The 14,641-nt window shown below is 50.2% G+C and overlaps 5 protein-coding genes across 5 annotated transcripts; 1 reads left to right on the plus strand and 4 right to left on the minus strand.

The window, feature by feature from the left end:
• Positions 1–570: 570 nt before the first annotated feature.
• Positions 571–2,564, minus strand: A1O5_13185 (uncharacterized protein; the record flags this gene model as incomplete). The annotated part of the gene is made up of 4 exons (XM_007753752.1): positions 571–935; positions 1,030–1,355; positions 1,407–1,498; positions 1,548–2,564. 4 exons carry the CDS (start codon positions 2,562–2,564, stop codon positions 571–573), a joined length of 1,800 nt encoding a protein of 599 aa, XP_007751942.1.
• A 1,807-nt stretch (positions 2,565–4,371) lies between these two features.
• On the minus strand, positions 4,372–6,096 carry A1O5_13186 (uncharacterized protein; the record flags this gene model as incomplete). The annotated part of the gene is made up of 1 exon (XM_007753753.1): positions 4,372–6,096. One exon carries the CDS (start codon positions 6,094–6,096, stop codon positions 4,372–4,374), a length of 1,725 nt encoding a protein of 574 aa, XP_007751943.1.
• A 267-nt stretch (positions 6,097–6,363) lies between these two features.
• On the minus strand, positions 6,364–7,684 carry A1O5_13187 (uncharacterized protein; the record flags this gene model as incomplete). The annotated part of the gene is made up of 3 exons (XM_007753754.1): positions 6,364–6,844; positions 6,910–7,503; positions 7,557–7,684. The coding sequence occupies 3 exons, from the start codon at positions 7,682–7,684 to the stop codon at positions 6,364–6,366; spliced, it is 1,203 nt and encodes a 400-aa protein (XP_007751944.1).
• A 457-nt stretch (positions 7,685–8,141) lies between these two features.
• A1O5_13188 (uncharacterized protein) lies at positions 8,142–9,710 on the minus strand (the record flags this gene model as incomplete). The annotated part of the gene is made up of 1 exon (XM_007753755.1): positions 8,142–9,710. One exon carries the CDS (start codon positions 9,708–9,710, stop codon positions 8,142–8,144), a length of 1,569 nt encoding a protein of 522 aa, XP_007751945.1.
• A 2,439-nt stretch (positions 9,711–12,149) lies between these two features.
• A1O5_13189 (uncharacterized protein) lies at positions 12,150–14,074 on the plus strand (the record flags this gene model as incomplete). Its single annotated transcript, XM_007753756.1, has 6 exons — positions 12,150–12,318; positions 12,382–12,677; positions 12,730–13,097; positions 13,306–13,486; positions 13,532–13,637; positions 13,689–14,074. 6 exons carry the CDS (start codon positions 12,150–12,152, stop codon positions 14,072–14,074), a joined length of 1,506 nt encoding a protein of 501 aa, XP_007751946.1.
• Between the last annotated feature and the right edge of the window lie 567 nt (positions 14,075–14,641).

Raw genomic sequence — 14,641 nt, forward strand, 5'->3', positions numbered from 1 at the left:
GGTGTCATCTTTTCGTATGCGGTTCGATGCTGGACTTTATTCTCTATTCGTGACACAAAGGTAAGTTACGGTCCCTGCCGCCAGAAGAAGTTCTCGCACTGGTGTTCTCCGAGTTGGGGATGCTTCAAATTCCAATCCATGAGCATGCAGACAGTTGTACGGAGACTGCGCGATTCTGAAAGCTTCTTTCCCTGCTTTTGCTGAGAAAAGGACGGTATCACCCGCATTATACCTCTGTGGTTCTTAAGGGTCTCTTCCGTAGCTTCAATCTCCACTTTGGCAACAACAAACATGTTGATGACAATAGTTATAAAACTGCATCGTGCTGTATTGTCGACCGATATAATATGTCCATCCAGATCATCGCCTCTCACCAAAACGTCTGGCAAAACAGGCAGCACAGGTAAGATTGCGGAAGTAATGCACTTGCATCCGCTGGCGAGCGAACCAGCGGCGCGCAGGACAGCAGGCAGTCGCAGTGTCCATGTCCGTCTTTTCAGGATGCATTTGCTGTTGAATGGTCGCGTCATGACCTCTTGGTCCTTGGAGTAATCTCACATCATCGACTCTTCATCCTTCTTGCTCATTGTCGTTCTGAAAGAGGACTTTGAGCTTGGTCAATGCGTCATCGCAGTTCACCTCCATGCTAGTGATAACATCGACCGCTTCCTCCTTGGCCATGATGAATTGAAGGACAATCCAGAAGTGAAAAGCATTTCTGTACATGCCTTCAGCTTTCAGAGATTTGTCTGAAGTCTGTGAGCGGATAGCTTCCCATAGTTGTCGCCATCTCTCCAAGGCGCCCTTGATTTCTTGGGCCATTGGGCCCATAGCGGAACTGGAAGGCTTCGGCCCATTGATACGGCGACCAAAGTTCGTGGTGGGCAGGTTGAGTGACATTGTCATTACGCATGAGTGTACGTAAGTATACAGAACTGAGGAAGATGTTAGTCAAACGGTACTTATCTCATCTCCAGCGGATGACACAGGGACCGAAGAATGGCGGATCAGAGTCACCGGCGGCCTTACAGTGGATGAGAATGAACAAATCGAATATAGTAAGATCGCAACTGCCTTCTGTCTCCCCCGAGGACGCTCCGATTTCCGACAGATCTGCCTGGGAAGCAGTTGTTGAATCGGCGCCCTTTGCTTTTCCATCAAAAAGGAGAGCGAAGGCTTGAGACATTGTTAGTCGTGGCGCAAAAATAGAATCGTCCTGCATGAAAGGGTGCCGTGAGCTGAAAATGGCTTCTTTGCAGGGAAGGTCATTGTCGAGTTCGGCGAGAGTTATGCGGCAGGGGTAGTTTGAATAGATTCTCATGGCACAATCAAGCAATGCAATGACTGATATAGTTCTGCGACGAGTGCGGTCAGTAAAATGTTAACGACGGAGGCATTCTGTATACCGGATTTTCGTCTCTTTTTGTAGCCAAGCAACCTCTGATATGCGATCGGACGGCAGATGACGAGCATGGTGCAGTTGCATACTCCGAGCGACCTGGAAAATTCGTAAGCGACCATCTAAACTGCATCAAAGAATTTCGAACATTGATGACGTCTCCGAGCCGAGATTGCATTGCTCGTCGTTTAGACCCCCTTGAACCGCCCCAATACTGGGCAACGACCATCAGGTAACCAGCCTGTAGCTCTTGGAAAATCTCCCAGTCACGATCTTGTTGAGGAGAATCCGACATTGTTGCCATAGAATCGCCTTGTATGGATCGGGTGACTTCAATCTCAAAGGAGAAAATTTCTGAATCGAAGACCACCAACTCCGCAGCATCAACCAACTTCTTTGCAGCGAGCCTCTCGGTTTGATCTTTAGAATACAAGGCCCCTATAAAGACCACGCTGATGACCAAACCAACCGGGAGTTTGGCGGGATCGAATGATGGGCGGTGAATGATGGGACAATTCAGGTGCCAATTACGGAAATAAAGCGAGATGAACTTGCGGATCCTCTCTGAGGTTAAGAGGAAATTTAGGCTCGCAGTCAGTTCCTGACGAGATTTTCCATCCAACGCCAGGCACCATAGCTTATTGTAAATTGCCATGTTCAGTGCTGAGACATACTGCGCCTGATCCGAAGGCGGTTGAGTCGAGCTGGAGGGTGTGGAGCCAATCTGAGCTTCTGGCGATATCATTGACGAATCGTAAACTTCCAGTTGCAAATCATTATATGAGGGGGATTGAACCGATCCAAACGGCCCTGTCCAGAAGTCTAGATACTGATCGTCAATGCCCATAGGGGTTTGGAACATCACGGAAAAGTCGAAAGTATGTGGGCTTCCATCTTCCGACTTCGTCTCAATGGCATCGTTCTCTTCATCTTCTCCTTCTTCTTTTTGCTGATGGAACTGCAGCCCTCTTTGTCGATCGTCGCAGGGCGGAAGATTGAAGGTCTCCGTGAATGTGTCTGTGCCACCGTTCAAGAGAGCTCGGATGGACACACGGTCGCCGAGGGGGCCTAGCTTTTCGACAGCTATATCCCGGTCAGCATTGTCGCCAATAGGTTCCTCCATGTTTAGGGCAGGGCTAACTACTGGATTTATCGCGTAGGGCATGTTTTTGGCGACATTGTACTTGTTTCTTCTTGCAAGGTGCGCAAGGGTTACCTCCGTCACATCGAATTTTAGACGAAATGCACTTGACAGAGGTCAGCTAGATTGCACAACTTTGCATGTTACCAATGTATTCACCGTCACACAGGCATGCGGCCGTCGACCCTTCGGAATCGAGGTGGGCGCATCTCGGTCTCCTCGTCGTTGGCAGTGGCTATAATGGGTTTGGAGGCGGTCCCTATAGTAGCGTGTCAGCGGTGAGATCTGGAGGCATGAAGGCGTCAAGAATGTCGTACTTTCGCGAAAAGTCTCGCGAGCAGAAAACGCAAGAGAATGGTTTGGCGCCAGTGTCTTTAACAGGGCTGTCAGTCGTAATGCACAACTTTTTCGTGGCAACTTACGCCGGGTCTGGTGGCGCTTCAGGTGTTCAGCTCGTGAAAACCCCTGCCCGCAATCCATGCATCGGTAGCGCTTTTCTTGACTGTTGGATGCGCCGGTAAGAGTGGCCGCTTGCTTGATGCAGGCCGAGGAGAGAAGTGCTTGGTTCCTGATTAAGTCGTGGAAGTTTTCCATGGTTCCTACCGCCGCCAAAAGTTCTGCGAGTGCCAGTGGTGGAAAGAATCATTGATTGTTTTACTGAGGGGATGGCGGCTTACCTAGGTAAATAAGTGCGACGGCGGCGGGCAGAGGGACTCTTGAGCAGCGGGCTTTTTACAAGCCAAGTTCTCTAGCCAGTGGATGTACGCGGAGAAGGGCCCCCACGAAAACGATGTGGACATCAAATCCCCGCCCAGTACTCAATAATTTTCACCTAAGCGAGCTCACACTGCGGAGTGGTGGGCACAACAATTCGTCTTCACTTCGGTAATACCCCACGCTCAGACCCCAAGGGGCACATCACCTTTAAGACTAATACTTCCCTGGCAATAACGAAAAAGTGCACTGCAGCAGATTGCTCTGGTTCCGGTCTCTCAGCAATCCATTCATCTACAGTGCATGGGGGCTCGGTCCCTTTGCCATGTTCTTTGAATTCTCTTAAGGAGTACACCAATCGAACACGAGGCAAACATGATCTCACTCTGGATCCCACTCTGCTTGATCTACCCTAAAGGAGATTTCGCCCTTGACATGGTAACAAAAAAAAGGCGATCAACTCGCCATGATTCTCTCGACTTTTGAAGCTCTCGTGAGAGGAAGCTTTGCTCTTGGCGGTCCGTGCTGGATTCCCAACGGGGTTGAAATCTAGGGTTACATGGCAACCTGCGATCATGTTGATGGAACCACTCTTTTAGGGGGTTTATCACCCAGAAGTGCTTGAAACGTAGTGCTGACCCCATTGGTGTCTAATAGCGATAAACTTACTGACAGCATTCCCAGCGTCAGTCGCGTCGCCGAAGGCAGTTGTCCAGCGGACAAGCGCTAACCAGAGGCTGACGAGGCAGAGCCAGAAGTTGCTGACGCCAATGGTATAGTGCTTGCTGACGCGGAGAATTTGAGCTCCATTCCATGGGCCACATTTGACGTAGAGCCAACAGTGATATAAAGGAAAATCATTCGATGAACTGCCCTCGTTGGTGTGGGATCTATGTCGACATCACTTGCCATGCCTTTTTTTTCCTCCAGCTTGGACCAAAAGGGCCGGTTCCAAGCAAGCCAGAGAATAGCTTGATAGAATAATGTGAAGCCTCTCAAGACGTTTGAAGCTTATCATCTCGTAACTCAAAGGCACATCGCGAAAAAGTTCAGCGATCGAATAGAAAGCGAAGAAAAGGCCAAGGATGCGACAAATATAGCCGAATTCATTGCACAATCACGTAGAAGGATCGTATGTTAACTCATTGGCGTGGTCTGTGCGGCAAAAGCAGGAGAACTTGATCGGTATATCTGCCATGGCAGTGGCATGCGTCAGTTGTGGTCTAATGAGTCGAGCTTCCGCTATACGACCCAACTTCATTAGACACTCATAGTACCCACGGAGCGCCCAAACATTGTTTGGGTGGCGGAGAGCTCGCGGAAGCGTGTCGTCGAATCCCAGATCAGCACTGTACACTGCTGCGGCTAGTTCGGTGTGACCCTGTTCCAAGAGCAGAGCACCATAAGCATGTCGAGGAGGTTGCATCCACCCCCAAGGCTCGTCGTAGGGAAGTGCATCATCGAGAGCAATGGATTTCCGGAGATGATCAAATGCAGCGTCGAAATTTCGCCGGCGATATTCCAGTTCACCATTCAACATTGAACGGGCGATCGCAAGAATATCATCACAGGTGTTGTTGAACAGCGTCCGGGTGGACTTGACACGCGACACTGCATCATCGAAGAGGATGCGCTGCTTCTCAGCTTCCTCCACTCTTCCAGCAGCTGCCAATGCGACGCCTTTTGCATAGTGTATCAAGGCTGTTGTCACACAGTAAAGCTCTTGATCTTTGGGTAGTGGAAGGCCAAAAATTTCCTGCCACAGGCCGAATCGAATGAGCGCGTGCACACGCATCCCGTGGAAGGCTTCCAACCAGTCGGCCATTGGTGGTGAATTGACGCGAAGGAGGGCTTCTGGGACCGTTGCCTCGATCCAGCCGGCAGTTTCTAACGCAACTCTTGACTGGCCAGCAAACATGGCAGCGTAAAGGCGAAAATGGTAATTGTGGCATCTATAGAGAGTGTAGAAATTTAAAGGCCCAGCACGAGCTAAAAACCTGTTATCCGCATGGATGGCATCTGTATTCGAAGCGATCGCTCGGCGATAGTCGCCGCAAAGTATGTCGAGATGAGTAGGCATATGGTGCAGATGACCAGCATCAGGTATCAACCCTCTCAAATGGTCTGCTATGGGCATAGCAAGCTCAGGGGAGCCGGACATTTCCATGAGATGGATGTAGAGGTGTAACAAGCCGGGATGTTGCAATCCAGCCTTTAGAGTTAAGGCGTGATCGAGGACCTTCTTCACCTCTATCGTGTGCGCCCCAGAAGCCGGGCGTCCAGTCGACAAGTCCCAAAGTTTCCAAGGGGAGAGATTCATCAGAGCGTCAGCGTAGAGGGCTGCCACATCGAGGTCGTCAGGGAATGCTTTATAAACAGATCGCATGGAATCGGCGTACGGTTGATTCCAGACCGAGCAATCAGCAGGCGCTTGCGAGCGAGGGTATCGGAATTCGAGAGCCTCCACTAATGCCTTTTCGACCGCCGTGGCATTGATTGCTTCCGCCTTCGCTTTCTGGACGGCAGCATGCGTCCGAGTCACAGTGGACTCGAGTTCCTCCCCATCAAAGAATTCCCATGGTTTGTTGTAGTTGGGACCAAGAGCATAGGCCAGGCCCCAGTAGGCCATGGCGCAGCCAGGATCAATGGCGCAGGCCTTTCTAAAACATTCTGCTGATTCCTCATGGTTGAAGGCGTAGCTCCAAACCAGACCACGGTCAAACCAAAGTTGGGCGTCTTTGCTGTTCGTGCTTACAGGTCGACTGAAAGACCCGAGGTCGTAATAGGAGTCTGATATCGTTGGCGCATCTCGAAGACGTCCGCCAGTCACCTTGGCCGCCATGCTTCGATTGTGTATGTACTACGACTCGCCTGGCTTGAAAAGAGACAAAAACGCAGGCAGGAGATGATTGCGTTGGGGGCGTTGACTCGGAAACAACTCGGAGCTACGGAAGGGATCACATGCCAGAGCGACTTATTTGTGATTCAATTTGCGTCTCACGGATTTCAATATGTTCCTTTGCCCAATTCGCCCTACGAGGTACTTCTGGGTGATCATCATCATCAACATAGTAATCATCAAATCCGTTCACAGGACAAAGCGCGACAATTAATATCCATCCCTTCCCTCAACGACACCGTACGCTCCTCCTCCTTTTCCGAACATCTCACACAACCCCTCTGCCACGTCCTGCGGCCTCTCCCATCCTGCGAAATGACCTCCTTTGTCGAAGACCTTCTGATACACTATCGGTCCCATTGTATGTCGCCATGCTTTCGGATTGTTGCATATCTCCACGGGGAAATCTGCGATACCTAGCGGCACGTCGATGTATCCTTGCACAGCAGGAATCGTGATCTCGGTGGTGTCATGCAAAGCCTCGTAATAGATGTATGAAGCTGCATCAGCCCCGGCACGCGAAAATACATACATTGATGTCCATAAGCACACTTCCTCCTCTGTCCAGGGATAGCTGTCGGACCAGTCATTGAGTTTATCCCATATCCATGCCATCAAGCCAATCGGATTGGAAGAAATGAGAAAGTTGATAGTCGCGGGCCGAGTTGACTGAATGGCAATATAACCACGCCTAATTGAGAAGTGAAGATTGGAGGTTAGTGTCTCAACGCGGTTACAAAGAGACAAGCGGCATACCCTTCTCCTGTCCCAAACGGATACCATCTTTCACCTTGCTTGATCTGTCGTTTCTCCCGCTCGGAATACTCTGGCTCTGGGTTTTCCAACGTGAATTCAGGCTTTGCGGCCCACGCCCAGTTGACGTGAGTACCCCTGACATGTTTTGGGTACAAGTACGCAAGGGCTCGGGTGATTAAATACCCCCAGTCCCCTCCTTGAGTCACATACTGGTCATAGCCAAGCTTCAACATGACATGGTGACAGGCATCGGCGTATCTCCCTATGGAGAAGCCCCTCTTCAACATCGGACCGGAGAAAACATAGTTTGGGAGCGAGGGAGCAACAACATGGAATGCCGGTTTGCCATCACCGCCTTCAAGCATCGGAAGCATCTTGGTAACCTCTAGAAAGCTCCCAGGCCACCCATGGACAAACAAGAGGGGAATGGCACCCTTCACAACACTCTTCTGGTGCAGAAAGTGCATGTCAATGTCCCCAAAGCCATCAACATGGACGGTAGTTTCAAAGTTTGGGAACTCGTTCATTCGACGTTCCTGGGCCCGCCAGTCGAAACCTGTTCTCCAGTGCTTCACGAAACGCTGGATATCGGCCCTAAACGCAGGCAGGTCAGCAGAATCATTTATGTATTAACACCTTTGTCCTACAGTGGGGAGCCATAGTCCCATCCTGCACCTTCGAGCTCCGTCGGCCACTGATACTCATCGATTTGGCGATTGAGGCGGTCCAACTTCTCTTGTGGTACGTTTATCTCGTAGTCTCGAATCTGCGCCATTTCGGTTGCCCTTTCTCAGCGATTACTCGGACAACTCAAAGCAAAAGAGTTGCTTCTACTTCTTTTCATCTCTCCGAGAACGTCGTCCTTTTTCTCGCCGCGAAGTTACCCCGCAACGATTTTTCTCAACCAGCATCGTCAGGTGAGCCTGAGCTTGTTTTACTTCCCTCTTAGCCTCCATAGAACCGAAAACGAGGTTTAGTCGAACATCGATTCTAACCGCAACCTATTTAGTACAATATTGCACGAATAGGGTCAGCAGCACAGCTGGCGCTTTGTGCGGGGACCGCTAGCCGAAGACAGAACAAATGGACATCGACTGGTCTCTCGCTTGGGTATCTCCGGGGGAACTAGAAAACTTGCGGCCGATGCAGCCGTCGGCGTTCAGTCTGTATGGACTTTGATGAATGTGTTCATAAGCCTTCACAGTGCAGATATCGACTCCATCTGAGGCATGTCAATTCCAACGGGAACGAGGATTTCCCCAGTAGCCCATTCTCCCACTCGACTCACTGGAATTTCTACAGCGTGGGTGCTCCCGATCTTCCGCCGTGCCGAATGGCCACATTGGTATAAAACAGACCTCATTGAACGCGCACTGAGGACACTTTTTCCACACCGACCAATCCAGGTATTTGGTGAGCGACCGCAACTTATCCATTGCCTGTGATAGCGTTACGTCCGCATTGAACGCGGCGAATAGTGTCTCGCAGATTTCCCTCGTCACAGCTCGGATCGAGCCCCCTACGATCGAGGTCGAGATGCGACCTTCGACCGGATTGAACTGGGCTACACAGCGATCCACCTCGGCCGTCTTGTTCCGTGCGTCTGAGTCGATAAAGACACGTAGAATCAGTTCCAGCTCCTCCAAAAGGTCTTCAACTTTCGTCAATTTGCCTCCCAGCAGGTATTTCAGTACTCCAGCATAGCGTTCAACCACCATGTCTGTAATGCTCTGCCAGTCGACTTGGCTCTTCTCATCCAAGGTATTGAGAGGATCCCATGACCGCACCATTTTGTCGACATCATCCCGGGCTCTATCTAGAGCTACGGCCGAAGTGTTTTCCAGCCTAGGCAAGTCGGTCTCGCCTGAGAAAAGGTCGAAATCATATGTGTATGCCGTAAAAAAATGATCATAGTCCAATCTCACTCTCCTCCCCCCAATGCCGTCATACCGTGCCGCTACGAACTTGATCCATTTCCATATTGCCCAGTCGAAGCTTTTCTCGGAGGTATCTGGCGCGGCCCCTTCTGGAGATAATTGACCGGCCCTGACCGATTGCACGAAATCCAAAGAGTCAGAGAACGAGCACATGATGATCTCGAAACCAGCCTCCATGCGAATAAACCCCTTGATCTTCCCGTTCCAACGCTCATATGCCAATTTGCAGAGTCCATCCGCCCGTTTTCTCTCCCATAGCATACCGCCACCGTCGGAGCTAGCATTCAAAAGCAATACATCTTGAGAATCGAGGGTGCCTTTGTCACATTTGCCGGCTGACATACCGTCAATGTAGAGCAGGGGCGTTGCTTCTTTCGTTCGGTATGTGTGAAGCCACCCGGGGTCGACCTGAGGGATATCGGGCCTTTCGAGTATGGAATGGCGATCATGGCTTTCAGTCATTGAATTTGGAGAGAACTTTGCGGCTTTCAGGGCAGAGGAGCTTATTCTTTCGAAACTGGGCTGGTTCATAATCTCTGTCCCTTTCCCGGTCTGTGGCAGCAGGGCTTCATACGGCCTGTGAAACCTTCTTGCAAAAATGATAGCATGTTCAGGCTCGAATGCTAGCCATTCCAGGCCTTGGACGGGCTCTTGGTTGGGGTTGCCATGATAGAACTGTATTCCTGCTGGAACCAGGGCCGGGAAAAATGACATGCCGTTGTGATAGATGGAGGACCCCCATTGTCTCATTGACGAGTGGACGGCGTTGAATATATGGTTTGCATTGCGGACTTGGTCGGTCGAGTCAACAGGCTCGCTAGGAGGCAACGCTGTTGGTTGAGCGGCCCTTGGCAGGACGAGCATAGTCAGGGCAAACAACCACATAGTCGGTTGGTGTATGCGAAGGTGAAGAATTGAGAAAGGCGATGGAGACTGAAAATGGCGGGCGCCTAATAGACTCTTCAATGGGTATTGGATCTTGTCTAATGCACCATTGATTGCGAAATCGGACCTTGATTGGCGTTGGATAGTGTTCGAGCATTAATATCATAAATTTCAGTTTGCTTACGTGGGCAGCAAACGCGGCCACTCGTCTATCCCCATGTGAGTCTCATTTGTGTCTTTATCTATCCAGCCATCTCCCTGTATCCATTGTCCTCCACTCTCTGTCTATCTACTGACAGTTCTGTATCGCCTAGTACCTCTCCAGGACTCCTCAGACAATGCCACCCACCAATTCAGGTTTCCCCATGAAGCCGTCACATCCCAAGTCCATCAGCTCCTTAAATTTGATGGCGTTGCCATTGCCGCTGCTACTACTACTACAATTCTCTTCCTCTTCCCCCACCAGATCAACATGTGTCTTCACCATCTATTAGCCATATATTTCCCAATCCTAGATAAATCGCCTCGCTCTCGACCTCTCCTCGTCCGTCCTGCCCCCCAACTTCACTCCCACGTCATACATCTTATGGGAGTCTCCAACCCTGTTACATCCTATCACTGCCAAAATTTCTCCAAGAAACAGATACTGTTCAAGCCGCTGCTTCTCCGGGAAGGTCTTCGCACTCCTGTGGGTTTCTTTTCTGTTGACGCCAGTCTTACGTGTCCGCCCAACGGCCTTGATCGTGGCATCCTATTCCTCGTCGGTCATTCTAGTCTCGACTTTGGGATTGGTGGGTTCCTCTCACTTGATGTCCTGGGAGACGTTATGATGACGAGATCGATACTTAGGATGCCTCGGGATAATACCCATGTTCTCTGTGCTTATGTTATATAACACACCCCCGGATATGATATCTATGACTCTAGCTAGCCGACTCTCGTTTCCAGGATATGGTGCAGAAAATCTCGTAAGGAGACTTTTCCATACAAGGTCCGATGAGAAGATACAGTGGACAGACATCGATCTTGTCTGGGTGTACATCAAGGTCCCTGCTGGGTCTTTGGCTGTCAAGGACTCTCTGTTGGATGATAGTGTATTGATGTTACAGCCGACCCTGTCGTAGCAGGCCGTCCTGGCAAACGTACTCAAATATTATTTGACCTTGATATGGGATACGATGGGTCCTCCTGCTCCAGCGTAGGAGGTGGCTACCAGGTCGCCAGGATGATGTGTTGGTTCAGAAGACGGGCGAACACGAAACAACCCTCAGGGGAAGTGGCACCACCGCTAAGACGATACGGTCCTCCTCCGGATTGTCATAGTTGGTGGTGAAGATGACTTCTAAGAGAGCCACATAATGCATGCGCCCGATACTTCATGCCACCAGCCTTTGGGTGCTACTGTCGACCATGTTTCATACCGCTGTCGCTTGAATTCGAGTCATCGGACACCCTCAGAGAGACACGAACTGAGTGACGTCACACATTACGGCTCGGACGGCAGCCGCCCGAGCCGGTTGCGATGTGCGACAGACACGCCTTGACCTTAGTTAAGGGCTCGACCATCATATTTGAGGAACAGCCACATTTTCAAACTCAACTTGAACTTCGACATTCTCCATTCCCCCCTTCCATTTGCGTTATTCTTCCACCTCCAGGAACCCAGAGAGATGTGAATCCCGTCAAGGACACGCTTTAGTGCTGCCCCACATAACCGCTGGCTAAGGCGTCCAGCTGCCACTCAGCGATGATTCGCCCTAGGCTGCTCTCTTGCACAGGCAACCCAGCGAGCCAGCTACCCCAGCAAGGCCCGGATTCTGGCATTGCCCATTTACCCAGTAGTGTCCGTCCAACTGAAAAGGCCATCGGACGCCTTGGCCCGGAGTACACTTTCACTGCCATCTGCCGCTCGCCGCCAGTTGGGGCTACCCTAGCTTTTGTGGAGGAATCTCGCTTCCCTGTCCCTTTGGTGGCGTGAATAGAAGTCATATCATGGCCAGCTTATTACCCCCAACTCCATATCGTTCTCGTCGCCTTCCCCAACTTTGCGGAGATGTCGCGTTGTGGGGAAGCCAGTTAGAGGAGATTAAACAGCATCAGTACGTGGGTTCTGAAGACCCAGACTCAGATGACTACTCGGAAAAGTATCCATACTCCGCCATGACCTCCTGGGCCAACATATACCCCAACCTCGTTAAACGTCTCGCCGATGGGCGATATCGCTTATTTCACCATAGCGTTTCCTCGGGGTAAAGGGGTTGGTTATGAAACTGCCGAATCTTGGAGAAGCTCAGAGCAACCATCTGTTCCAGAACACGCTTCCAGACCTTTGCAGAAGCTAGCATAAAGACTGCAGCTGGACATGGACCCCAGAACAATCGCCTGAACAGCTCTCTTTCAGCTTCAGGAAATTTCAACATGGGTGCAGGGAACAAGTACAATTTTCTCGTCGTCTTCTTCGTGACGTTCGGGTCTCTGACTTATGGGTACAACTCTGCAATCATTGGTGCCGTCATTGGCCTGCCATCCTTCTTTCAGTACTTCAATATTGACATCAAGTCAAGCGGTGGCTCTCGAATCACTGGAGGTGAGGGTTCAAAGCATGACACACAGGACAATTTATAAAATATGACTGACTTTTTGTGCTTAGCAACAAATGGCCTCTTCGCAGGAGGAGGATTCATAGGCTGCTACCTCATCACCTGGCTGGCTGACAAGGTGGGCAGGAAGAGGTCCATACAAATCACCGCTTGTATTTGTATCGTTGCAGGTGCCCTTCAGGCCGGATCAGTTCACATTGCCATGTTCTTGGTCGCTCGCTTCATGATGGGAATGGGAGTTGGCATGGTCAATGTCATCACGCCGCTCTATCAGTCAGAAGTTTCCCCTGCCCACTCGCGCGGGAGAATGGTGGGTAGCCACGGGTTTATTCTCTGTGTCGGATACGTAAGCGTCCCGCCTCCCTTCTCCATCTCACTCTTTCTAACTCCGGATGCAGGGACTGGCGGGATGGACAGGCTATGGCTGCTATTTCTTGAAGAACCAAGTGGCTCAGTGGCGTCTCTGCCTCGCCCTCCAAATTGTTCCACCCCTCTGTCTTTTGATCGGGTCTCCATGGCTTCCTGAGTCACCTCGATACCTGGTTGCAAACGACATGCAAGAGCAGGGTTTCGAAATCCTTAAACGATTGCACCACCAGCCAGAGGATGAAGACGACACCATTGCTCGCGAAGAGCTCTATCAAATCCGTCAACAACTAGACCTAGAAAAGCGCGAAGGCTGGAGACAAGGCTGGGTTGAGGGCTGGGTTCTCTTGTTCTCCAGGAAGTCTTACCGAAAGCGGATGTTGTTCGGATTTCTCCTTCTGTGAGTTCATTCAGACGACTTTCCCTTCACTGATCTGTTATAAAGAATACAATCCCTTCCAGGTATCGCGGGTTGACCGATAACGTGCGATCTAGATCGCCACAATTGGATGAAGACATTTGCTGACAATATGTTAACAATCACAGTGGTTTAGTTCAGAGTACAGGTATTGCTGATCCAAATTGAGCACCTTTTCACTTCGCTAAAGCATTTTAGGTTGCTTGGTTATAAACAACTACCAAGTCCTTCTTTACAACGGCCTCAGTCTGTATGGAGCAATGCCTCTCATGCTGTACGCCCTCTGGGATACCTGGGCCGCCTTCATGAACTTCATTAATGCTCTTCTACTCGACAAGGTCGGCCGAATCCCAATCATGGTTGTTGGACAGGTATGCCACACGGTGATCTCTTACGTGCAACAGCTAATGTTTTAGATTGGTTGCTCCGTCTCCGTTGCTGGGTTTACTGCTTGTCTTGCAAGATACGGCGGATCAGACAACCGAGTCGGAAATGGATTCGGCGTCTTCTTCCTCTATCTGTGTAGGTCTTAATTCAATCTGTATCCCCGCTCTCCAGCTGACTCGAAAATAGTTGTGACTTTCTTCGGTGGCTCGATGGACGCTTCATCCTATGTTTACTCTTCTGAGATCTTCCCGACTTCAATCCGCGCTCAGGGTGCCGGATTCAGTGTGTCTGGTTTGTTCGCTTTCAGCTTAATTTACACCATGTGCGCCCCCGTCGCTTTCAACAACATCGGCTGGAAATACTACCTAATCTTTATCATTGTCCCGCTCTTCGGAGCTACCATCATGGCGCTATTCTACCCGGAGACCAAGGGTCTAGCCCTCGAAGAAGTGGGGAAGAAGTTCGGTGACGAGATAGCTGTCGATCTTACTCACCTCTCGGCCGAAGAGAGGGCCAGACTTGACAAAACTCTAGTTAATGAAGAAGTCGTGGAGATGGAGATTAAGGCTTAAGGAAGTCGAAAGTCGAAAGTTACTACGGCTAAAGTAGTTAAATTAGACTGTACATTGAACACCGAGTTGTCCAATTAAGGTGTCCGATTCTACCGGGATTTCGAGTACTCCGGACACCTATTTTAATACTAAGAGTACTAGGTTAAACTAAACAGTAAGTAGTGAAATTTAATACTCTTTATATCGAATGTCCGAGTCTAAAATATTCTTTAAGATTACTTATAATTTTATTATAATAGAGTACTTTAGAGTTCGGCGTATACGTATAACAACGTATAGAGATCTATTCAGTAGGTCGAGAATTAAGAACGCGATTCTAGTTAGCACTGATAAGACAACACCACCACTAAAGCCACCTTGTTAGACACAGCCTTGGAAGAGACCGGTCGCGGGCTGCGAAGGCGCGGCTCAGGACATTCATTGGACAGATGGAAGGATCCACAAGGGAACAAGGCTGAACCACGTGATATGCCCTGTTGGCTCTGTCGGCCCTGTGGGCTCTGCCAGCAGAGCGCACAGAGCGCACAGAGCGCGCAGAGCACGAGCATTATATATACACCCTCATTT

This window comes from Cladophialophora psammophila (assembly GCF_000585535.1).
Source record: "Cladophialophora psammophila CBS 110553 chromosome Unknown aczJe-supercont1.43, whole genome shotgun sequence".
Lineage (NCBI taxonomy): Eukaryota > Fungi > Ascomycota > Eurotiomycetes > Chaetothyriales > Herpotrichiellaceae > Cladophialophora > Cladophialophora psammophila.